Consider the following 24,517-nt stretch of genomic DNA (forward strand, 5'->3'; position numbering starts at 1 on the left):
GGCTCGGCCGCTCGTCTCCGCCGCCACGCCCTCCGCCGCCCTAGGCGCCCGCACGCGGCGCGCCGCTCCCGCCGCCCTCAGCCAATGGGGTTGCTGCGCCCGAGCCTGCGCCTGCGCGCCCTCGAGCTTGGCCAGTAGGGTTGTGGCGCCCGCGCCTGCGCCCACGCCTCGTTGAGCTCGGCCAATGGGGGTGTTGCGCGCGCCAAGCCTGTTAGCTGCGGGTGGTTGGCGGTTGCTGACCGTTAGTGCGCGGGGTGGGAGTGACGTCATGCCTGGCGCTCAAGGCGTGCACTGGCGGGCAGGGCTTCGCGCAGATGGGCGGGGCTTCGCCTAGGTGGGCCTCCCTCCGTCCATCGGGGGAGCGGGGAAGGCAGAGCATCTCACAACTCTGTGCTGTTAGGTGTAGCTTTGGCAGATATGCTTTATCAAGTTGAGGAAGTTCCCTCTGTTCCTATTTTTCTGAGAGTTCTTATCGCGCTTGGGTGTGGAATTTTATCAAATGCTTTTTTCTGTATCTGTTGAAGTGATCATGTCGTTTCAGGGTGTTAATGAGAGTGAATCATACCGATTGATTTTTCAAATGTTAAGCCACCCGTGCTTTTCTGGGAGCAGTCAACTTGGTCATTGTTTATTATCCTCTTTGTGTATTGATTCAACTTGGTAATGTGTGGTCAAGGGTGGCATCTTTGCTCCTGAGTGATGAAGAAATTTTCACATATTGAGGTGTGGGGAAGTCCTTCTGGCTTATACCTGATTTGGCTTGAACTCTACGCTAACTAGAACAGCCTGCCTTGTGGCCTATCAGACATACATTGTACATCTGCTTTAACAAATTCAATAAATTCGATAGTTAAAGGGCTATTTAAGTTACCAGTGTTGAGCAATATTGCATAAACTTTGGTAATTTCATCTTTTACGGGATTTGTCCATTTCATCCAAGGTGTCAAATTATTAGCATAAATTGTTCACAGTATTTCCTTACCATCCTTTTTATGTCCGTGTGATCCACTGTGATGAACCATCTTTCATGCCTGATGTTGGAAATTTATGTCTACCCTCTTGTCTTCATCAGTCTAGCTACAGGTTTATCAGTTTTATTTGTCTTTTCAGAAAACACCTCTTGGTTTCATTGATTTTTCTCTATTCGTTATTTCCTGTTTTTGTCTTCTTCGTCCTCCCCTACCCCTGCCCCCCTCTACTGCCTCTCTCCTCCTCCTCCACCTCCTTCTTCTTCTACTTTGATTTGTAGTTTTCTAACTTTTTAAGGTGAAAAATTAGATAATGAATTTTGGGACTTTCTTCATTTTTGAGATAAGTGTTTAAAAGTACACATTTCTGTAAGCTCCGACTCAGCTGCATTGTACAAAATTTGACGTGTTGTATTTTCATTTTCCTTCAGTTTCTAATTTCCTTTGTGATTTCTTCTTTGACCCATGGGGTTATTTTAGCGGTATATTGTTTAGTTTCTAAATATTTGAGGATTTTCCAGATACTTTTCTGTTAATAATTTCTAATTTAATGTTGTCATGGTCAGACAATAAAACTTGGATGAATTAATTTAAAAAAATGTATCGAGGCTTTCCTCCTTGTCTCCTTCCACAAATGTTCCATGTGCTGTTGGAAACCAGGGGTATCCTGGTATTGTTGGCTGGGGTCCAATTTAGCTTTGCTGGGCATGTTTTTGTTTTACTGGGTCAGATCCCTCAGTCAGATCGACAGCCTGGGCCTCGCCCCTCCGTAGACGCACAGTGTAATTACAACCCCTTCCTGAGAGGTGGGGAGATACTTGTTCCTTAAATGATACGAAACACTGCTAAGTCCCTGTCTTGGGCTCATTGCTGGGAATACACAAGGAAGTGGGAAAGGCCCTGGGGAGTTATTGGATAAGTGGGGAGAGACGTCCCAGAACAAGAGCGTGCAACACGGGGGCTGGGAGCTGGGCCGGGCTTCCTGCAGGGTGCCAGAGCCAGGGTGACGTGCGTGGGAGCTTCCACGTCACAGGGCTGCCCCTCCCATCCAGCAGCCCGAACCTCCCCTGGATTCTGGACTCTTCCACTCCACCTCATCGGCAGATCCACTTGACATCCAACAGACACCTCAGCCCCATCATCAAGACGAAACTCCTGACCTCTGTCTTCTCCATCCCAGGTGAGGCAGCCCCAGCTGCACCGCTCAGGCCGAGAACCTTCCCGTCTCCCGAGCTCCTGCCCTCCTTGCCCCACGTTGCTGGGACGGCAGATCAGGTTGGCTTGTGAAAGTCTATCGAGAATCCTGTCACTTCTCACCACCCCCACCGCTCTACCTCCATCCCCGCCAGGACCTGCTCTCACCTGCTGCCCCGCAGCCTGTGCTCCTCCCAGCTGGACTCTTCTGCCCAGAGCTTCCGAGCAAGTCCATCTCAGAGTCAAAGCCAAGCCTGTCTCCATGTCCACAGGTGCCTCGTCCCTGGAGGCTTCACCTGCACCTTACCTCATGTGATCCTCGTGCCCACCATCCTCCAGCCTTGCCGCCTCAGGGCCTTTGCACCTGCAGCAACTCTGCTCCCTGCCCGCCTCGCCTCCTTCCCAGTGAGGCCTGCCTTGTCTCCCCAGGTAGCACCTTCATCCCCTCCCTGGACTTATTTGCTGTCACAGAGAGAGTCAAGTACGTCTCCATAGAACACACCCATTTATTCTTCTTGTGTGCGCCTGTCCCCCCATTAGATTGCGGACTCCATGTGAGAAGGACCGTGGCCTGCCCTGTTCACGTTGCAGATGTTTGCTGAACGGCGAGGTGAATGTTGAAGCATGAGCGGGACCTCGGCAGTGGAAGACAGAGGAAGCGCTCTTGAGGAACCATAGTTTGTGTGAGGGATTGGGGCTTGTTCTAGAAACTAGTGTTGCCACCAGAAACGAGGAAGTTCTTCCCAGGGCCCTTTGGGTGGGGTTTGTCCTACGATCTCTAATTCAAGGCAGCTTGTTTGATTTCTTAGAGAACAACTTTGGAAAGTCACAGAAATGGTGAAACCTGCTTAATGCTTTTCTTCAAACAAAGAGAGAAGTGAAGAGTTCCATTGGTCGGACATTTCCTGCTAGTTCCACTTACTGCTTTAAAAGACAGTTAATAAGGAGGTTTGGGAGGTTTTTCAATCTATTTAAAATCCCTTCTTGACTTCACAGTTTGTGAAAATTAATTCTAATCCTTCTTGATTGGTTGATAAACGAAGACAACAGAGCATCCCATGATGGGAAACTAAAGCCTTTGCTCAAGCCTGATGTGGGCTTGTGGTCTGAGGAGCCAGCTTTGCAGAATGCTTTGGTTTGAGCCATTTAAGCGCTCCTGTGAGCACAAAGACTGGTGCTGTAATTGTGGGGCGCCAGTGTCTCTGGGCGAAGTGCCCTCCCGTCCTTTCCCTCTGCTTGGTGAGCAGAAAGAAAGGGCACAGTGGGACCCGGCGCTGCCCACAGGAACCCACGGGTCAGAATCCCAAGCAGTTCAAGGGCCAGGTCAGCCACGTTGAGCGCAAAAGTGTGTGAGACCTTGTGTTCCTTGTGTGATCACAGGGGATGGAAAAGGGCTGCCGGAAAGGATGGAGAATAAGGCTTTGGATAAAAATGTGTTTGTTTCCAAAACAGGTACCCGGCCCTCCAGCCCGCCAGGATCCTGTGCTTGGTGCAGTTCTGCACTCGGGTACACCTCTTCTTCCGAGATGCCCACCCCAGCGCCTGCAACCTGTCTGCCTCCAGGGGACCTGATGAGGCCCCTCTGCTCCTGGCGGGGTTGGCGCAGGACGGAGCGGAACTCTGGGCCAGCAGTTATACAACCACCAAGAACTTTCCAGGATCCCTCGCTTCATGTCCTCATTGAAATTCAGGAAGCGGTCCTCCTTGCCTGGCTTAAGTGCAGTTCTGCCAGGCTTTTGTCCTGTCTGTGAATAGTTCTTGCTGGACGCCCAAGGCAGGGTGACTCGGTAACAGGAGCCCCTCACCCAGAGGCCGGCGCTCCCACACCAGAACCGCCGCAGAGGTAAGTGTGCAGACGGGAAACCCTCGTGTGGAGCACATCTGTGATCTCTTGTCCAGTTTGGACTTTGGAGTAGCCAGCACATCATGAGACTCATAAATGAAGCTGCCAGTGGAAGTGAAATTGAGGGGGCGGTGGGAGGGCGAAGCGCTTAAAGCCTGAAGTCCTGCTGTGGATCTAGACTGTTCAGGTTTGTTTTCCTGGGAAAGTGATTTTATGCACTCGTGGAATCACCTGCTTATTTTCTTCTTACAGTACTTTTATACAAATGATATCTCTTTTACTGAAAACAACTTAAAAACAAGTATTTATTGAAAATCACTTCTTTGGGAGTCTTTTCAGAGCGATCAGAAGTGAAATTTGTAATCTTATCACAAATAAATAAGTGGCGGTGTGGTGAGTGCAGCGCTGCGGCCGCTAATGTCAGCCTTTGCCCCCCGGCAGCGCCATGGCCCGGGAGGAGCTGGGCTACGACCGGATGCCCCCCCTGGAGCGCGGGCGGCCGGATGCGGGGAGCTACGTCCCGGACACCAAGCCCAGTGACCTTCAGCTGTCTTCCAGGCTGCCCCCGTGCTTCAGCCACAAGACGTGGGTCTTCTCCGTGCTGATGGGGGTGAGCAGCTCCGCGCCAGGCCCACGGAGACACCGTCCCCTCCGGGGTCCGCTGCCTGGGTGCTGTTCCCCGATGGCCCGGGGAGGAGCAGCCCCGGGCTACTTCTGCCTCTGAGAGACTCACGGGTGCCGATGTGCTTGTTCGCTCTGCTCTTTGAGTTATTTTCCTCAGCTGGTGAGGCTCTGTCCTGCTGGCCCCGCTGGCCTCTGGGCCGTGGCGGCTCTGTGTCCTGGCAGGGGTCGGACAGCCCAGGGCCCACGCTGAGCCTGCCGGCTCATGTATTGTACCAGGGCGGCCTCCACGACCCTCACCTCCTGGGGGTCTGCAGTGGTGGGGAGGAGGGACCACGCTCGCAGGAGGGGCCTCTGGGGGGGTGGACAGCAGGACGGTGTCCTGAGGCAGGAGCCCAGGGCCATGGGACCAGGGAAGGCTGAGGGGCCAGGGGACAGGGCCAGCAGGGAGGAGGGGGCAGGCCTGAGGGCACCTTGCCTGGGGTCCTGGGACATCTCCCTTCCGATATGCTTGGATAAGCACTTGGACGACAGAAGAAGCCCTTTTGGCCCGAGCGGGCGCGGTCACCTGGGCTGGCCACTGGACGCACCTCTCTGTGGGCGGTAGCTCGGGGGTCAGCGTGCCGGGGGCCGAGGTCCAGGATCCGGGCTGGGGCCTTGCCTCTCCCTGGGCCCCGGGCTCTGTGGGCCAGCTCCGCGGCACCCTGGTGGTCCTGCCCACCCTCTCCCCAGCCGCTACCCTGTGCCACTGAGACGGGAACTCCCACTGTGTGGGTCGAAGAGGACACTCCTCCCTCCAGCCTCCGGGTGGGCGGTGGGCGGCTGGTCAGCCTCCTCTCACTCCCAGGTCCTCGACTCTGTTGCCCGCAGCAGCCCGCGGCCACAGCCCTTGATCCTGCTGCCCTCTTCTCCCTGAGGGGTGCGCCTTGGCCTCCCCCGCCCCCCGGGCCCGCGGGCCCCAGTGCCCCCATTCCATGGGGTGCGCACGGCCCTCTGCCCACACCCGGGTCTGAGTGACCTTATACCAGTGACTTCGACTCCGTCGCCTCACCCTGTGCAGTGAGTTTCCATCTCTGGTGCCTTGAGCAGGATGGGGTTGTGTGCTCGGCTCTGTGCCTGGACCTGGGGGGCCCCGAGGCCCCTGAAATTGCACATGTGGGGTGAAGGCATTTTCTGGGGCGTGGAGCCGCCATTTCTTGCTTTGAATTTTGACAGAGTCTCCTGTCCCCCAAATAAGTGTAGATCCCATAACCTGCCCTGGGGGAGGGTGGGCGGCTGCCGTCCTGCAGGGAGGAGGTCTGGCGGCATCCAGGCGGGGATGTCGGTGTTGCACAGAGTTAAGCTGCGGTCGGAGGGCTAGTTGCTCAGCCTCCGCGTCTCCAGGCCCGACTGTGTCGTCACCCGCATTTGTGCTGCTGTCTTGCAGAGCTGCCTGCTTGTGACCTCGGGCTTTTCCCTCTACCTGGGAAACGTGTTTCCTTTGGAGATGGATTACCTACGCTGTGCTGCAGGTTCAGTGAGTAGCAGCCCTGTGTCGGCACTGATGTTTGAGGTTATGCACCTGGGTCTTTTGCTCGGAGATTTACCCGTTGCTGTCACCCGCTCCTCATTCAAACTCTCTTCCTGTACTTTGCCTTCGAATAGCATCTGTTGCTTTTGTAAATGATCTATGAGGCAAGTCTGTCTTAGCCCACAGACTCCGGAGCAAGAAACGGCGCTTTGATTTCCAACACGCAGGGGCACGCTGCTCCCGGCTGCCCCTGAGCCGGCAGGGAAGCCCCTCTGTGATTTGGGGGCCACACCTCACCCCTCCCCAAAGCTTGTACCTGCTTCTGGACTCAGAGCCGAGGCCTGGGGAGCCGCCAGTCCTCATGGGGAGACAACCAGTGACTCCCACCAGCTCAAGCACAGGGCACATCCCCTGGGGTTTGGGGGGGCCCTCTCGCCCATCTGCTCTCCTGTTCCAGCCCTGTCAGCATGCCCAAAAGTCTGAAAACACAAGACAGATGCAGCTGCCCTTACCCTGTACCCACCGCCACAGGTTGCCCCGCCTCCACTCCCTTAGAAGAAAGAATTTGACCCGTTTCCTGCCCTTCTCTCTGGAACCTCCTAGGTGGCCCTTTGCTCACCACCGGAGCAGCCCTGGTTGGGGGTCACAGGGACCTCTGACCTCTGACTCAGACGGCTTCAGAGCCACGCTGACCTAGGCCGATGTCCCAGCAAAATCTTCGGTTACGTCCTTCACCCCCAGGGGTGACGGGCTAGGGAGACCAGTCAGGTGGTCCCACTGGGTCCTCCGTCGGTGGCCAGCCCCCATCCGACCCCTGTTGGGCTCGCCGCGCCCCCCCCACCCAGATCCCACTGCAGGGTCTGGGCGGGGAGGTCCTGTTGCTGCAAGAGTGACACCGGCATGGCCCACGGGACCCAGGCTGGCCCCCCAACTCTGCCCCGCCCTGAGCCCAGGCTGGCCCTCTCCCTTGTCCTCGGCTCCGGGGACGCAGTGGGGACCTCTGACGAGGACCCCAGGGGCTCTGGGGCCCCTGAGTGTTTCTGCTCGTTCACAGACAGATGGTTTCCCCTTTCTGCGTGATTCTTACCGAGACGCGCCTGGTCTCGGGCCACAGGAAGCTACATCCGCTTCTAAGCGCGTCCAGCTAGGACAGTCTTCATTTCGGTGTCTTTTTCATCATCAGAACAATTAAAACTCTTTCCAGAATTATTATTTTGAAAGACCAGGACCCTTCAGCGTCGAGAGGGACCACTGCGTCTGATGGAGGGGGACATGTCTCGGGCCATGTGGGTTTTCAGGACACAGAGTGACCAGCAGGGACGCTCACCTGCTCTCTCTTTTCAGTGTATCCCCTCAGCCATAGTGAGCTTTGCTGTCTGGAGGAGAAACGTCAGCGCGGTGAGTCCAGCCTTCTGTCCGCACCCTCTGCAGCCCTGCACCCGCGCCGTGGGGCTTCCTTCAACCCCCCTCCCTCTGCCCCCAGGAGGGCGGAGGGGCCCGAGCTCACAGGCCTCCCCGCAGCTGACTCTAGGTGCCCCATCCTTGGGATGGGTGACGAATGCCCGGTTATGTGGTTGAATGTCACTTGGTTTCTTTCTTCACATAAAGGAGAACGAAACCCCTCCTGTCTTGTTTTCCAGATTCCCAACTTCCAGATACTGTTTGTGTCCACGTTTGCTGTCACCACGACGTGTTTGATCTGGTTTGGATGCAAACTTGTACTGAACCCGTCAGCAGTAGATGTGAGTCCCTGGAAAGCCACGTGGGTCCTCCCGGGGTCACAGGAGCCGAGGGCTCTGGTTCCACTGGGTCTGCTGAGCTCTGTGGGCTCGGAGCTGGCGTTAGTGAGCTATCTGCCGGGTAGTTACACTGGAGATGTGTATCGTAGCTCTTGAGTTTGAGAATTTCATTTAGGCTTCCGAAGAAAAGAATTGTCTTTAACGCTTTCACGGATTTCAGCGGACGAATTCACTGATTTTTGTATCTCTTTCACAACAATTCTTAAACATTAACAGTAATGTAATAACATCTTTCATCAGATCTGCGATACTGCTGACGTAAGTTGCCCTGTTACTTTATGTTCCGTTAAGAAAAATGAAGAGTCTTGTCGTTTAGATTACAGTGTAGCAGAGAAAACATCTCTAGGACACAGGATCTGATCAGAGATACCTCTGCTCTGTGTTCAACACGTTTTCTTTAAGATCGGGAAGAGGAGGTGGTGGCCCGAGGACGTCTCAGCCAGGTGTGTTAGGGCATGCAAAACGGACAGACATGCGGATCTGAAAGGAGCACCTGTGCTGCCATCTTCTGCAGAAGAGACGATTTTCTCCTTTCTTGACGTTTGCATCATTAAGCCCATGTAGCATGGTTGCTGGATGTGAAAATCAATGTAAAACAGTTGTTTGTGCCAGAACCAGAGGTTTTGGAAAATGTTATTTAATTACAGATATCATTTTATAAAGTTCCTGGGAATAAACCTAACAAAAAGTCTGGAGACTCTTGTAGGAAATCATAAAGCCTCGCTGAGAATTACAATGCTTCTTTACCAAAGAAACCCTACGCAGAAGTGGGCGCCTGTCCCATGGGTCCAGAGCAAGTGCGCCTGCAGGCAGGACCCAGCAGGTTTAGGTGGTGACCAAGGGCTGGGGTGGAGCCCCCTTGAAGAACATGTTTGGGGACTCACCCGCACCCCACAGCCGTCCCAGCAGGACAGGAGAGCCGCCCCTGACCAGTCGGCCCAGGCAGCCCCACGTGCGTGGCCGTAGCCCCGGCCCGGAGCACAGCTGTGACCAACCTGGGGGGTCCCTGCCCCCAGCCCGCCTACCACGAAGCCGCGGCCAGTCGTCCCGCAGACACAAGGAGCACACTCTGTACGGAAGGGGACGCGTTCTCTTGGAGTGGCCGGCCAGTCCCAGGGTACGTGAGGAGCCTTGGGAGAAAGTGAAGGGCAGCAGGGGACCACGCGGGCGCTCACCAGCAGGAAGCCACAGCGCTAACACGCAGCTCGGAGGAGCCACACTTGTAATCAGAGGAGGTCAATGAAAGCCACAGGAGATGCCGTTTCCAGCGTCGGCACGGGCGGGAGCCCCGCGTGTTTCCCTCACGTCCGGCAGCTCCTACGCGCTGCTGCAGGCTCTGTGGAAAAGTCTGGAATTTGCAGGTCCTTTTTGAAGAAGTCCATACACTGGGGAGCCCCATGGCACAAACCCTGGAGAGACACGCACGCATGTGACCAGGCGGTGTGTTCCTAGCAGCCCTGTGGATCGTGGCAAAAACTCCAAACCAAAACAGTTAGTCCAACGTCCATTACCTAGGGTGGTGCCCCCCAAGTACACAAAATGGATGAAGAAATTGTGAAAGATGCATGAAGCTTCATGCTCACAGCCTCCTCCTACTGGATGGCCTCCCCTGGAGCTGGACCTGCATCGTCCCCCAACCCAGGCCCCAGCGCCAGAGCCCGCCGTTAGCCAGACCCTCAGGCTCCTGCCACCTCGAAGGTCCAGCCAGGTCACGTGGAGGACACGAAGCTCGGACACCTAAACACGTAGAAGGACCCCAGGACCACGATGTCAGGACCACCGGTGTCCAAACACAAGGTCACAAATGGTGAAACAGGAAACTGCAGCTGCTCCCCTCCCCTGTCTCCCTGTGGAGCCGGGCGCTGGACTTGAACCTCCGCCCTGGGGACAGCCACGCAGGGCTTCGCTGTAGAGTCTCTGCTCCCTCTTTCCCACCTGCCATCCCTGCCTGGGCTGCTGCGTGTCTGCCGTGGGCCCCGCTTTCTTTAGGGAAGGATCCAGCTCCACGGCCTCCGACGCTCCCCTTCCACAACTGGGCCGATGTGGGCACATGCCTTCAGGGTCCTCGTAGGCCGGGGAGGGGCGTGAGTCCACCTGGATTCAGCTAAGCCCAGGACACACCCTCACCGCCGGCGGGAGGCTGCCAGGTCCCATAGCCTTTCCCGCACTTGGCATCCCCAACAGCCCCCGTTTTCCCGTCTGGTGACAGTGCTGTGGCTTGCTGTTACCTCAGGTCACACTCTCTGATCACTAGTACTTTGGAGCCCCTCCTCCTGGGTGTTTGCCCTCTTGGGCTTCCTTCCCGCCCTTGGCTTGTCCTAAATCAGGGGTCTCTTCCTGTGAGCCGCAGCACTTGTGGTCACACCGTGTGTCAAGCTCCCCGCGAGCTGCTCGACGCCATGCTTTGTATTGTGGCTTCGTGACTCCAGTTGTCTTCCTTCTTCAAAGCTGACAGCTCCTATTTCAAATATATTTCAGGATAAGTTTATTGAGTTCCTCAAAAAAATACAGCTGGGATTCTATTACGATTACTTGATGTTTACAGAGTAATTTTGTGAGAAGTGACCTCTTTATTGTGTGGAGTCATCCCACTGAGAGCATAGACCGTCTCTCTACTTACTCACATCATCTCTGTCCTTTGTTAGGGTTGGAAAGTTCCGAGTATTCTTGGTTAGATAATCCCTAGATGATTCACAGATGTGTTGCTAGTATGAATGGCGTCTTATTTATTAAATTATATTTTCAGATGGCTTATTGCTAGTGCAGAGAGAGGCTACTGATTTTCATTTTTTCTTTATTTTGAAATATTTGAGACTGGAAAGAATTTGCACAAATAGTACAGAGCATTCCTGTGTATCCTTCATCCAGTTTCCCCCAATGAGAGCATCTTACACGGTCAGATCAGGAGACTGACATTGGCACATGTTAACTTAGACCTTATTCATATTGTACTGGTCTTTTAAAAAGGATTTTTATAAGTGGACTTTGTGTCTGGAAGCTTTGCTGGACTTGTATCCTCCGAGTTTTCTGTAGGTTATGTTGGTTTCTCTATGTAGGTCACCCTATCGTCTGCAAATAACGACAGTTTAAACGCTCCTGTTCAGTCTAACCCTGTTGTTCCTTTCTCTCTATCGCTTTGGCCAGGACTTCTGCTACCGTGGGACTCTCCGGCTTTTTCCTGATTTTAAATAGGTTGTATCTAAAGAGTTTCCAATAAGTTTTTGTTTTTTTTTTTAAATTTATTTTTGGCTGCTTTGGGTCTTTGCTGCTACTCGTGGGCTTCTCATTGCAGTGGCTTCTCTTGTTGTGGAGCATGGGCTCTAGGTGCGCGGGCTTCAGTAGTTGTGGCTCGTGGGCTCTAGAGCGCAGGCTCAGTAGTTGTGGTGCACGGGCTTAGTCGCTCCGCGGCATGTGGGATCTTCATGGACCAGGGATCGAACCTGTGTCCCCTGCATTGGCAGGTGGATTCTTAACCACTGTGCCACCAGGGAAGTCCCCTTTGTCCGGTTTTAGAACCAGGGTTATACTGGTCTCATAAAATGAACGAGGCAGCCCTCATCTCTTTTGTTTTTTGTAAAACCTTGATATGATAAGAAGTCACTGCTTCTAGAAAGTATGGTAGAACTCACCTGTAAAATCATCTCCATCCGGGGCTGTTGGTGAGGGGTGGCCTTTCATTATTGGTGTTAAAGTTTTCTGTCTCTTCCTGTGTCGAATTTTGGGTTTTATATTTTTATCAAAAGTTTATCTATATCGTGCAGGTTTTCAAAATTATTAGTTTAGAGTCGTTCATCTTGCTCACCGTTTTTAATTCAAGCCAAATATTTTAGTTATTTCTCCTTTTCGTTCTGAAATGTAATTTACATCTCTATCGTATCTCTTAGTAGTCTTTTCGAAGAACTGGCTTTGCTCCGTTAACCTCACTTTGTATTTCCGCTTGTCAGTCTCTGCCTAGAACCCTGATGAAACAGACATGTGGGATTATCTTAAAAGGTCACACATTTATTATTGGCTTCTAATATCACTACATTAGGGTCAGAATGTACAACCTATAAGGTATTGATTGTCCAGAATTCACCAGGGTTTGTTTTGTGGCCTAATAGATGGTCAATTTTTGTAAGTGTTACACAAATGCTACAAAAGAATGAAAATTCTATGTTTTATTTTGCATGTACAATTCTGTAGATCCAACTTATTAGTTGCACTTGTTTTTAAATGTAGAATTTTAAAAAATCATCATTGAGGGTATATTGAGGCCAAGAGATCAGGAGACGACTGCCACTGCAAAGACAGTTTATCACAGGTCCCAAGAGGAGGGGGCCCCAGGGCCGGTCAGGAGGCAGGGAGAGGGGACACGTGGGCAGGAACCTTCACTGGGTTTCTGCAGGGAGAGGTGTGAGGCCGGGTGAGCAGGCTCAGACCTGCCAGCGTGAATAATCTCGGGGGGCTCAGGGCGGAGGGGCTGCCCAGGTGATTGGGGCAGGTCGCGGGAGAGGCCCATAGAGGCTCTCGATTGGTTGGTTTTATTTTATTTTATTATTTTTTTGGCCGCGCTGCATGGGATCTTAGTTTCCCGCCCAAGGATTGAACCTGGCCACGGAAGTGAAAGTGCTGAGTCCTAACCACTGGACTGCCAGGAGATTCCCGATTGGTGGGTTTTATATCACACAGTTAAATCAACTTTGTTGGTGTATTGTCCTGTGGATTTAAACACAGGCATGGATTTCCGTAACTGCCAACGGTCAGGACGTGCATCAGCTCCGTAGCCCCCAACCCCCTGGTGTTTTCTCTTCGGGACAATTATGCACAGAGCTGCTATAAACGTGGGCAGGTTTTGGTGTGAACGTAAGTTTTCATCCCTTTAGAGTAAATACCCAGGAGAGACCAACCACCAAGGAAGGTTGAGATCAGGGCAGACTACAACCCGAGGGCCAAATCCAGCCCTTGAGCCAACAATAATTTAAAATCAAAAATCCACCAACCAACAAACAAAAAGACATACATGAGTCAGAGCTGTGTGCCCGGCATCTGGCTTTGGACAGAGAAGTTGCCGAGACTTTGAAGAGGCGTCTAAACCCCTTCGTGGGATTGTCCACGTTTACGGGATGAAAGTGAAGAAGCCGGTTTTACAGACGTATGTGTTCTCCTTTGGCAGATCAATTTCAATCTGATTCTGCTGCTTCTGCTGGAGCTTTTCATGGCAGCCACGGTGATCATCTCTGCGCGGTCCAGCGAGGCGCACTGCAGGCAGAAGGTTGGTCCAGGCTGAGGCACGGCTGCACCGCAGACCCGGCTGTGGAGCGCGGGGCCAACGGCCCCAGGGAGGCAAACCTGGGGATGCAGCACCATCTCCTCCATAGCCTGATCCTGACCAAGTAACACCACCCCCACCCCCCAGGAGTGTTACACACAGAGGCCAAGTCCGCCTAAAGTATCACCTTGTAAACTAGGACTTTAGCAATCAAACACATTTTCACATGCAACGAGAAGGTCCGTGTTTGAGCTTTTGCGCTGAAGCCTGGAGATCCAGGAGCGTCTTCCAGATGCTCACATTTCAGACCATCACCCGAGCGACGGCCTGGACGGACGGCCACCCCTGTGATGAGGCTTTGTTTCCTTTCAGGGCTCCATCTCCGAGAGCACCAACATTCTATATGAAGTGACATTTCCTGCTCGGGTCCTGAAATCCTATTCCGTAAGAAAAGCTTTTCTTTCTCCTTATTTTATTTCATTGTGGGGGGAGTACTAGATAAATATGGTGTAGGCGTGTCCCTGGTACATGAACTGTCCTGGTTGACAGTACACCCCCTTTGACTCTCAATGTGTCCATAAATTATATGTTAATTGTGTTTTCACTCGTTTACGTCCGCTCCAAAATTTTTTAGTCTACTCGTTCTATTACTGAAAGATCTGTTAAAAACCTCCCAACCTGTGGGCATTATCAATTTGTCTTTGTAATTCTGTAGCTTTTCACCATAGAGTTTTGGAGCCTGGGTTTTTAGGTACAGGAAAGTTTAGAATTCCTTCCTTCCTTCATTTTGTTTTTTTTAATCATCACGAGCAACTCTCTTTAGTAATGGCTTCTGCTATAGAACCTATATTGTTAACTACGTCAGTTACCTCTCGGTTAATATTTTCCCAGTGTATCTTCCCCTCTTCCTCCAGCTCTTCCTGTCCTTACATCTGGGCAGTTTCGGTACAGAGTATTGGTGCCGTTTGAATTGAGCTGGTTCACTCAGAGCGCAATTCCTGACACTTTCATATTTATTTCTCCATCTTTTTGCTTCCTATTTTCTATGCCTTTTCCCACCTTCCTTTGAATGGGCAGGAGCTTCTTCCTTCCCTTTCCCACGAATTTGGGTTGGAAATATGCGTTTTCGATATCCCCTTGGAGGTTATCCTCAGTGTCTCAGCACGGGGCGCCCTGATGCTCTGCCCTGAACTCACGGGACCCTCCGTACCCCGGCCCCCTTCCAGGGACCCCGGGGAGCCTGCCCGTTCCCCTGGGTGACACTCTCTGCCCCCAGGTCATCGAGGTGATCGCCGGTGTCTCCGCCATCCTTGGAGGGGTCATCGCTCTGAACGTGGATGACTCCATCTCAGGCCCGCACCTTTCGGTGACGTTCTTTTGGATCTTAGTGGCCGTGAGTACACCCTGGGTGGCCCTCATCAGTGTGGCCGACCTTTGAGCTCGGTTTTGGGGCAGTCAGGCTGGAAAGCAGCGGGAGGAGGGGCGGGGGTGGGGAGTGGGCGCTGGTGGGCCGAGCAAGATGCTTCCCAGGTCCTCGTGGGCCCCAGACCAGGGCGATTTGGGAACCGAGGATTAAATGAGTCAGGATGTTAGCTGGTATTATTATTATTATTTTAAACTGGCTTGAGGATACCAGTACCTCATACAGATGTATTTTTGTAATCATGATACTATTTACTCCCTCAGATTAGCTATTTTTTTAAAATATAAATTTATTTATTTATTATTGGCTGTGTTGGGGCTTCGTTGCTGCGTATGGGCTCTTCTCTAGTTGCGGCGAGCGGGGGCTACTCATTCATTGCGGTGCGCGGTGGCTTCTCTTGCTGCGGAGCACGGGCTCTAAGTGCGGGCTTCAGTAGTTGTGGCGCACGGGCTCTAGAGCGCAGGCTCAGTAGTTGTGGCTCGCGGGCTCTAGAGCGCAGGCTCAGTAGTTGTGGCGCACGGGCTTAGTTGCTCTGCGGCATGTGGGATCTTCCGGGACCAGGGCTCGAACCCGTGTCCCCGCACTGGCAGGCGGATTCTCATCCACTGTGGCACTGGGGACGTGGTAGCTGCTATTAGTATTTTATAATTTTTGTATTAGTTTCCCTGAAAAGTACTCGTTTTATTATTTTATAACATATGACATTCATATTGTTTTATAATACGTTTTAAAATGTAATACATTTGTATTATTTTACACTGAAGACGACTACCGTAAATGCCTAGCACCACACCTGGTGCTTGGTAAGTGCTTACTGACTACACGGTCACTGTTCTAAACATGGGCCTTTCATCCTTTTATAAGTAAGTCCGAGTTGACTTACGTAATTTAATGTCGTTTAGCGTTTAGCTGAAACGCGGCCCGGGGAACACACGGCCCCCAGGCTTCGGCCCCGCTTTGTGCTGCCGGCTGGGTGTGGGCCACACATCTGCTTGGAGCAGCTGCGATGGGCCCCTGCACACCCGAGTTTCCACGTGTCACGTGATGCCCCCAAACCACAGGCTCCTGTGCTTGGTGCTCCCACACCAAGGGCCTGGGCATTTCCTTTTCCTCTGTGGGCGTGTGGATGGGTAACTGGGGCCCGGACACACCTGGGCCCAGCAGGCTGTGCTGGGCTGGGGCGGCGGACCCCTGGGCGCCTGGACCCCCAGCCTGGGGGGCAGGTGGATGGCAGGGGGCTGGGCCCAGCACTCAGCAACCTCGAGGAAGCCCTGTGCTTCCCTGAGCCTCCCTCTGCCCGAATCGTGTAGAACTAAATCAAGCTCCTTAAAATAAGTGGGAAAAGGCATTTATTGATTACAAAGGGACAGGAATGCTGGTCCAACGGAGGAGCCCCCAGTGGTCAAACACGGTGGGCAGGGGCGCGGTGTCTCCAGGGGCCCTGAGTCTGATAGCCCAACCGAGCCCGCCAGCGGCCCCCTGGCGCTCCCTCCAGAAATGCGGCATCGTGAAGGCGGCACCGCTGAGCGTCAGCTGAGGCCTCCCGGTCAACGAGGCCAGCGAACTGACAAGAAACATGAAGCGTGATCATCGACTGGGTCCTGAGCTGGGAACAGACCCAGCTGGACCAGGACATCATCGGGACAATTGCAAGTTGGAACACAGACCCTGCCTCGGACAGAGCTGCTGAGTCTGTGTTACGTTTCCCCGGTGCGGTGCTGAATCGAGACGGAGCGGTAGACACGCACACGAGCGTTTGGGGGCGGGTGCCGCACCTGAGAGAGCAGGTGTGCGGGTTCCAGGCCGCTCTGCCTCTCTTGCACGGATCCTCGGCTCTCCTGGCGACCAGGATGGCCCGAATCAGAACGGGAGGGTACACGTTTGGGATCTGACTTGCTGGGCTCTCATCTCTGAAGCCTTTCTTTTTCCTTTTCTCTTAGTGTTTTCCAAGTGCCATTGCCAGTCATGTGACGGCAGAGTGTCCCAGCAGATCTCTGGTAGGTGAAGCCCGGCCGGGTTCCAGGCACCCGCGGAGCGACCTGCCGGGCTGGGCGGGGTCGGGGGCGAGCATCTGAGGGGCGTCTGCAGGCTGCAGGCTTGAGGGGCCTTGCGACTGTCCGAGGGCTGGGCCATCTGTGGAAGTAAGCAGAAACGGCCCATTTGGCATAAGAGTCGGGAGAGATTCCTGGGACTCAGAGGCGGCGTCCTGTCCGGCTGTGGATGTCAGACAGTGACAGTCGCTAAACCGGCCCAAGTGAGCTTCCGAGCTGGTGCCGAGCTCAGCCGACACCTGGGCCTGCGTGGCCTCTGGGCCAGGCATGGCTCTCCGACGCGGGAGGGCCTTGGGAGGTCGCAGGAGCAGGTCAGAGGGCACTGGGAGGAGGCCATCAAGTCCTAAGTGCTGTGTTATCAACAGAGCAAATTGCGCCTAGGTCGAGAAAACTTGCGAGACACATGGTGAGCTTTGAATTAACGGGCAAATCGAGCACAGAGACTCAGCAGGTGCCCCAGGCTGGACGCAGACACACGCCGGCTCGTAACTCCCGCTGTGTGATTGCCGGGCCGCACCCTCTGTCCAGGCAGTGGCTCCCAGACCCCGACCTCCCACTCTTGTCTGCTTCCCGCCAGGTGGAGGTGCTGATAGCCATCTGCAGCCTCGCGGCCCCGCTGCTGTTCACGGCCTCGGGGTACCTGTCCTTCAGCGTGATGAGAATCATGGATGTCTTTAAAGATTACCCGCCAGACTTCAAGGTGGGTGTTCTTTTATTTTATTTTAAACTCTATAGAAACACGATGCCGCTGAGCGGCGCTGAGCCGCTGCCCACGTCGGGGCAGATGGCCGGAGCTGGCTTTGCACACGGCCTGACGCGCATGGAGCTGGTTCTGCTAACTTGCTTTTCTCCGTGCACTGAGGCATCCGTGCACCCTTCTCTGATTCCCGTTCTGCCCGGCATCGCTCAGCTGCTTCTGTTCTTCTCCTCTGGGCTGCTCTGCCCTGGGCACCCCCCAGACACCCCTCTTCACAGGCGCCTTACATTTTCTCGGCCCTGTTCCCATCCACTTGCATTTAAGAGTCACCGTTTGTCCAGTTTCATGAGAGACCCCATTGGTTCCTGGGTAAACTGAGGAGAGTGAGGGCCTCCCCTCTACGGGGGCTTCTCGGGGGTCCAGCGTCCTCCCCGCAGGCTCGGGTTCCAGGTGAGGTTAGTTTCAGTATAGACAGTGTTTGCCCCCAAATGTTTATCATGAGAAATTTCAAACATGCGGAAGAGTTGAAAGGTTAATGCAGTAAACACTGAGATTCCCTGGTGGTTTACGTGTGTGTCCGCGTGCGTGTTTATGCTGACGGGTGGGTGGAGCGCACACACGGCCATCGTTTTCCAGAAGCATCTGAAAGCGAGTGGCAGAGGTTTGAGGTGACCCTTTGCCCTTAGGTGCTCTGGCATCTCAACAGTAAGGACAGTCTCCTGCACAGGTGAGGTGGCTGACGTGCTAGGTGACAGCACATTGTCCCCTCAGACCATCCCGAGAAGACGCTTCGTGGGCTGAGGTTCTCAGAGCTGTGAGGGTTGCTTAGTCTCTTTGGATCCGGGACAGTTCCCACTTCTCCCCCAGGACACTGACCTTTCGGAGTCCAGGCCAGTTGTCCGGGAGATGGTCCCGCCTGTGGATCTGTTTGCAGTGGCGTCAGCGGGAGCGAGTCCAGGTGCACTGGTGCTGCCATCCTGGCCGGCTTGCAGCGGCTGCCAGGGTGCCTCTCGGAGGGCAGGCGATCCCTCGCAGGACGGAAGTGCCTGTGGGCAGCACTGAGGGCTGCTCGCGGCCTGGGCCACAGGGGAGGCCGGGGCGCTCACAGCTGCGTCTGCCCGAGAACCCCACGGAGGACGTGTGCTCGTCGTTGGTGGCAGAGCGCTGCATCCTTTGTTCTTTGACGCTCAGGGCGACCCCACCCTGGGCTCCCAGATGCCAGCACATCCTCCTCTCCCGTCAGACGCTTGAGATGGCCTGGGCTCACCTGGTCCTGGTCCTGCCGTGTCTCGCCCTCGCCCCTGGAGGGGGCCCGTGTACCCATTCCTGTGGGGGCATCATTACTCCTGAGCCCCGTCAGTGGACAGAGCTGAGAAATGTATGTCCACTTAAAGATCCCTGACGTCTATTGCTATTTCCAACTCAAATTTTACATTCTAGGGTTTTTTCCCCCTTAACCTCTGTTATTATATACTTGCATCATTTTTCTCTTAGTCCAAAAATCCTGGTAACATTGAATATAGTTACTGCTTAATTTTGCCTGACAGCTCACACGTGTTCACAATTACAGGACCCATTTTCGACCAGCAGCGCACCTGCTGGGTGAGGGACGGCTCGCTGTACTCGGAGGTACGGTCATGTGCTCTGCGAAGGAAGCCCCTTCTGTGAGCGGTCCTGCTACACAGTCAAGTTTAATGGTTTCTCTTTGTATTCAGTTTTAGGCTCTGATGCTTTTTTCCCTCTCAATAGTATTTTTGAATATATAAAACTTTCACGTGGTTCAAGTCAAACCTCCCCGATTCCTTCTGCAGGTAATCTACAGCGCATATTATTATTTTCCTTCTTTCCTACAAAACAGGTCACTCTAATCGCGCTTCTACACCTTACCTTTTTTTTTTTAAACTTAATTTCTCCTGGGGGCTCCCGTTTTCCCTCCCACCAACGGTATGAGGGCACCTGCTTCTCCGGAGCTGGGGAGCGTTGCCACGCTGGGCTTTGTAACACAGGTGAGAGACAGGGCCTCGGGTGGGGCCGTTACGCGCATCTCTCTGAAAATGAGTGACCTCTTGCGCGCCTACAGTGCTGCATTTCCCCAGCAACCTCCGTCCGCGTCTCCTGACCGTTTTCTAGTGGGCTTTGAGAACGCTGTGAACACAGGGAGCCCAGTCCTCCGTCAGACACAGAAGATGCAAGCGGCAGCCTCAGCTTGGCAACTGTTTTCACTGCCTGTTGTGATTTTTGTCATGTGGAAACTTTGTTGTCGTCGTTGTTGTTGTTTGTTTTTTCTGCGGTACGCGGGCCTCTCACTGTTGTGGCCTCTCCCGTTGCGGAGCACAGGCTCCGGACGCGCAGGCTCAGCGGCCGTGGCTCACGGGCCCAGCCGCTCCGCGGCATGTGGGATCCTCCCGGACCGGGGCACGAACCCGTGTCCCCTGCATCAGCGGGCGGACTCTCAACCACTGCGCCACCAGGGAAGCCCCGTTGTTGTTTTTACGTAGTTAAATTTGTCAGTATTTTCCTTTGTTGCTTCTAGATTTTAAGTCACAATTAGAAAGGCTCGTACTTGTGTTTCCGCGGGAGTTTAGCCTGGAGAGCAGCACAAGGAGTGGGCCCCATCGGACTTGCCTCAAATGGCTTGTGGTTCAATACTGTTTATTGAAAAGCCCACCTTTTCCTCAGTCATCTGAGACTCTGCCTTTATCACGCACTGAGCTTCGGTCTGTTTGCGTCCGTCTCTGCCCTGACTGTCCCCTCTCGGCCGGTCTGTGCCGCCAGGTGCACCCCGGAGTTTGCACCAGGCATCGCCACCTGGCCCGCTCGATGCCTCGCGGCCGGCTGCGCTGCGTTTCGGGGCTGACTCACTTCTGTCACTTGCTAGTTCTTCTTTATGAATGCTATTTGTTATTTATTTATTTATTTATTTATGGCTGCGTTGGGTCCTCGCTGTTGCGCGTGGGCCTTCTCTAGCTGCGGTGAGTGGGTGCTACTCTTCATTGCGGTGCGCGGGCTTCTCATGGCCTCATTGCGGCGGCTTCTCTTGCTGTGGAGCACAGGCTCTAGGCACGCAGAGCTTCAGTAGTTGCGGCACGTGGGCTCAGTAGTTGTGGCTTGCAGGCTCAGTGGTTGTGGCGCACAGGCTTAGTTGCTCCGCAGCATGTGGGATCTTCTCGGACCAGGACTTGAACCCATGTCCCCTGTGTTGGCAGGCGGATTCTTAACCACTGCCACCAGGGAAGTCCCTCTATGAATTTTAGAATCACCCTGCCTGGCTCTAGATAGCCAGCCCAATGTTGCATTTTTTAAAAAACTCGACTCACGGTTAAATGTGCATATAAACTTCAGAGCTGTTGAGTCTTTTTGGTTTTTTTCTAACAGTGACATTTTCTGGGCTCTTCTTTGTCTTAACGTCACGTTGTTTTGTATTTCTGAGGCTGGAAGGACACCCCTGCAGTGTGGGGAGGGGCCAGTGCTCTGTGGATGTCCTTGCAGCCACTGGGGCTTCCTCTAGTCCCGGGCAGACCCCTCCTCGCCAGCAGCCAGTGCCGCACCATCCAGCCTCGAGACGGATCTGTCGACCGTGCCTGTGTCCCGCCGCCCCGGACCCTGCCCCTGTCTCTCGTCCGGCTCGGGGCCTCCACAGCAGACCTCCGCCCCACCTGGGCACCCTCGGCGAGGCCACGGGTGGTTTCAGTGGCTCCGCTGTGGACACGAGTGGTTGTTGGGAGGCCTGGACGACTTGACCCGGGCAGCGGCACCATCACCCTGTCGCCCCACGAGGCGGGTCATCTTTGTGTCCCTCTGTTAAACCCAGAGCAGAAGTGATTTCCTCAACTCTCTCTCACTGAGACAGAATGTTCCTGCTCAGGCTGGTGACATAACAGGGCACAGTGGGGTGAGAGCCTGAAACCGCTCCACACAGACTGCGGCAGGGCTCACGGTCTGTGCTTCGGGGCCACGGCCTGGGAAGCCTGTGCGCTGCCTCCCTGGGCAGCGGGCCCACGCGGTGGGGCCTGGGGGCGGCTGAGAGCCAAGAGGAGAGGCCCCGGGCTGCTCACCGCCTGTCTCCACCCCCGGCAGTCCTACGACGCGCTTCTGTTGCTACTGATGCTGGAGCTGCTGCTGCAGGCGGGCCTCAACACGGCCACGGTCATCCAGTGCGTGCGCTTCAAGGCGGGCGCATCCTGGGACGCCGCACAGACCGGCCCGCAGGGACGCCCGGCGGGAGAGGTGAGTGGCTTCCGAGCGAGCGTGGCTCCCTGTCCCGTCCCGTCCCGTCCCATGCCAGCGGGGCTGTCTTCCCAGGGCCCTGGGCAAAGCGACGCCCACCTGCGCTGACTTCTTTCAAGACCTGTTGGGTCACTTCGTATTTTTTAAAATGCCCCAGAAAAATCTTGGAAAGGTACAATACGTTATACGCTTTTTAAGCCAGCCAGGCCAACACAAATCCATTTCTGGAAAGGTGTTATGGGCTGAATGCTTCCACTTCTACTCTTACAAATGTAGAAGAGAACTTGGCAAACATCTGCATGGATCACAGACAGAGCTTTCCCTCCTGCGGCTCGTCAGGGTGCCCACTACAGACGTGGCGTCAGCGACCCCTGGCCGGCGGGCTCTGAGGGTCACGCCAGCCCCTCGGCCAGGCTCAAGGCCTCTGTACTTTCCCCAGGCCCTGCCTCTTGTCCCCCACAGCTGAAAGGCTCCTCCCCGTGAGCTGCCCACTGTGGTGCTTTTACTGGGCAAACCTGCCCCCTGTCCTCCAGGTGCACGATGCCCCGTGTACCTGGGAGGCTGCTGCAGGGGCCTCCAGGGCCACCCTGGGTGGACCGGGCGCTCCTCCCGCCCAGCCACCACCCGGGCCCACCCCGTCTCACGTCCTGCTCTGCTGCTCTCCGGCAACACGTCCAGCGCGGCCAACCTCCCGCCTTCGTCACCCTGTCGCCCCCGAGGCTTCTCCCACCCTTCCCGGGGGATGCACTCCGGCCGTCGGCCCCTCCTCAGCCACCCTACCCGCCCCACCTCTCCCTTCGTTGCACTTCTCATATGGCGTCGTTTGGTTGTTGTTTTTACCCGGTTGTGGTCAGTCCCCGGCGGGGTTGGCTTTGTCCCTGGGTCCCACGTGAGGTCCCCCTGGTTCTGCGTCAGGACGCCAAGGTGCAGTGTCAGGCCAATGAATCCTCCCCCCACGTTCCAGAACTGCCAGTTCTGGGGGCTGAGGGGGTGCTGAGGCGGGCAGCTGTCCTCCCTGTTTGGTGACCGTTGCCTCAAGCGTCCTCCCTCCCCTGTTGTCATGCCCCTGGAGATGCCTTCACAGCTTCCAGGGCCAGGTCAAGACCGCTTCTCTGTGGAGGGTCCAGCCTCTGCCCCCAGGAGGAGCTTGGAGGGACTTAGCCCTGCACCCTGGTGTGTATCACTCCACAGTCAGCAGTATTTACTGAGCACCTGCTGAATGCAGATGCTGCTGTGCCAGGTGCTGGGATGCAGACCCATAGGAAGAGGCCTCACAGGCAGGGGCAGGTTCCACCCGAGCCCCCGGCTCCCCGGCTGTTGGGAGGATGCCCACTCACGGCAGCCTCCCACCCCCCATCCAGAGCCCACCCCGCAGCCCAGCCCCGCCCCTGCGGAGGACACGTGCTCTGGGTCGTGGCCGGAGGTGCCGGGGCTCTGGGACAGCAGAGTAGTGAGAGGGAACTGAGCCTCCTTCCTGCTTCCTGTCGCGTGGGTGGCCCAGGACAAATAACTCTTTGCCTGTCTCAGTCACAGGTGGCCAGAAGCCCCCTGAAGGAGTTTGACAAGGAGAAAGCGTGGAGAGCCGTCATGGTGCAAATGGCCCAGTGACTGCGGACCCAGCTTGTTAACTTAACGCACAGACGCTAGTCGTCCCTGAGCCGCGACCTTCCAACTCGCCCCTCCCCTTTCGTAGGGCAGGCTGGGCTGCAACGTGGAGTTTTCATTTCTTACGGTAGTTTAAACTTGAAATAGGCAAACGTTGACTATTTTGCGCTGACTGGGGGGGATGGAATCAGTTCAGTGCTCCGGAGGTGGCCTAACCCCAGTGGCACGGGGCCCCCAGGTGAGGGAGGGGCCCACGCTAGAGCTGACTTCTCCAGGCGCTGACATTTGGGCAACCACGGGTCTCTGGGTTCCCGGTCCGACCAGTGACCGGCTGCCGGTGTCTGCTCCTCCAAACCTCGCCCCGCCTCCCTGACCTGCTTTTGTTGAGCACCTACTGTCCGCAGCCAGCAGACACACCTCACTAAGCCGTGCGTGGATCTCATCCATTTCGGCCCTTCTCTTCTTGGGGGTCCAGCCCGCTGAGTAAGCATGGATTCCTTGACGAGGGCAGAGCTGCTTCCGCCCTGTCTCGAGAGCCCGTGGAGCTACTTCCCCCAGAGCCGGGGGTGCAGGGCAGCCCCCACCCCCAATGCGCAGCCTTCCCCACGTGAAACCCACCTGCCTGCGTTTCTGCTCTCTCTATACTTAAACCCAGTCTTTCCGGAAGGGCCCCCGTTCAGTGGCGCTGGTCCATGCACGGGTGTCCTACACGGCCAGTGGAGACCCAGCTCAGCAGCGGTCAGCCTGCACCCGTCCCAAGCCCTCTGTCAACAACACTGGGGCCGCTCAGTGTTCTCTGGGGTAAGGCCCTTGTCCAAGGCTCTGAAAACTGACAGCTCACATCTCCACGTCTCAGTGGCCTCCGTGTCCCGGGCGGGCCAGGAAGACGAATGCCTTGGTCAGGCCCCCAGACAAGCACGGGGGCAGCAAGGTGGCTCTCACCTGCACGCCAGCAGCCCCCACCCAGCCGCAGCCCACGGGGCCACCTCCCCTTCCTGCAGCTCCCCAGCCTGGACGGGAGCCAAGGGGACAGTGCAGGTGTGGCTGATGTCTCCTGGGGGTCCAGAAAGTCTGAGTCTTAGAGCTGGAATGAGGTGCCTGGGGGCTTAACACAGGCCTGCACTTTCTTATTTCAGAGAGAGCTTGAAAAAGCCACACAAATGGGGTTTTAAAAGTGTATAGTCCTGTCTCTGTCGATTTACATTTTTGTGTGATATAGTTTAATACTGCCTGAGCAATAAATGCTAACGTCAGTGTGGCCCAGGTGCCTGTTTAACTCTGGGTCTCTGGGTATTTCCGGGCCCAGGTCTGAAACAACTGAGAGGTAA

The 24,517-nt window shown here is 55.1% G+C and overlaps 1 protein-coding gene across 1 annotated transcript; it reads left to right on the plus strand.

Moving 5' to 3' along the window:
- The first annotated feature begins 4,462 nt into the window (after positions 1-4,462).
- Positions 4,463-23,192, plus strand: MLC1 (modulator of VRAC current 1). The gene is made up of 13 exons (XM_065887376.1): positions 4,463-4,615; positions 6,053-6,142; positions 7,481-7,534; positions 7,777-7,878; positions 13,091-13,189; positions 13,423-13,425; positions 13,559-13,630; positions 14,463-14,579; positions 16,550-16,606; positions 17,238-17,360; positions 20,894-20,896; positions 21,435-21,584; positions 23,118-23,192. The coding sequence occupies exons 1-13, from the start codon at positions 4,481-4,483 to the stop codon at positions 23,190-23,192; spliced, it is 1,080 nt and encodes a 359-aa protein (XP_065743448.1). The 5' UTR covers positions 4,463-4,480.
- The last annotated feature ends 1,325 nt before the right edge of the window (positions 23,193-24,517 follow it).

Source organism: Phocoena phocoena, chromosome 11 (assembly GCF_963924675.1).
Source record: "Phocoena phocoena chromosome 11, mPhoPho1.1, whole genome shotgun sequence".
Lineage (NCBI taxonomy): Eukaryota > Metazoa > Chordata > Mammalia > Artiodactyla > Phocoenidae > Phocoena > Phocoena phocoena.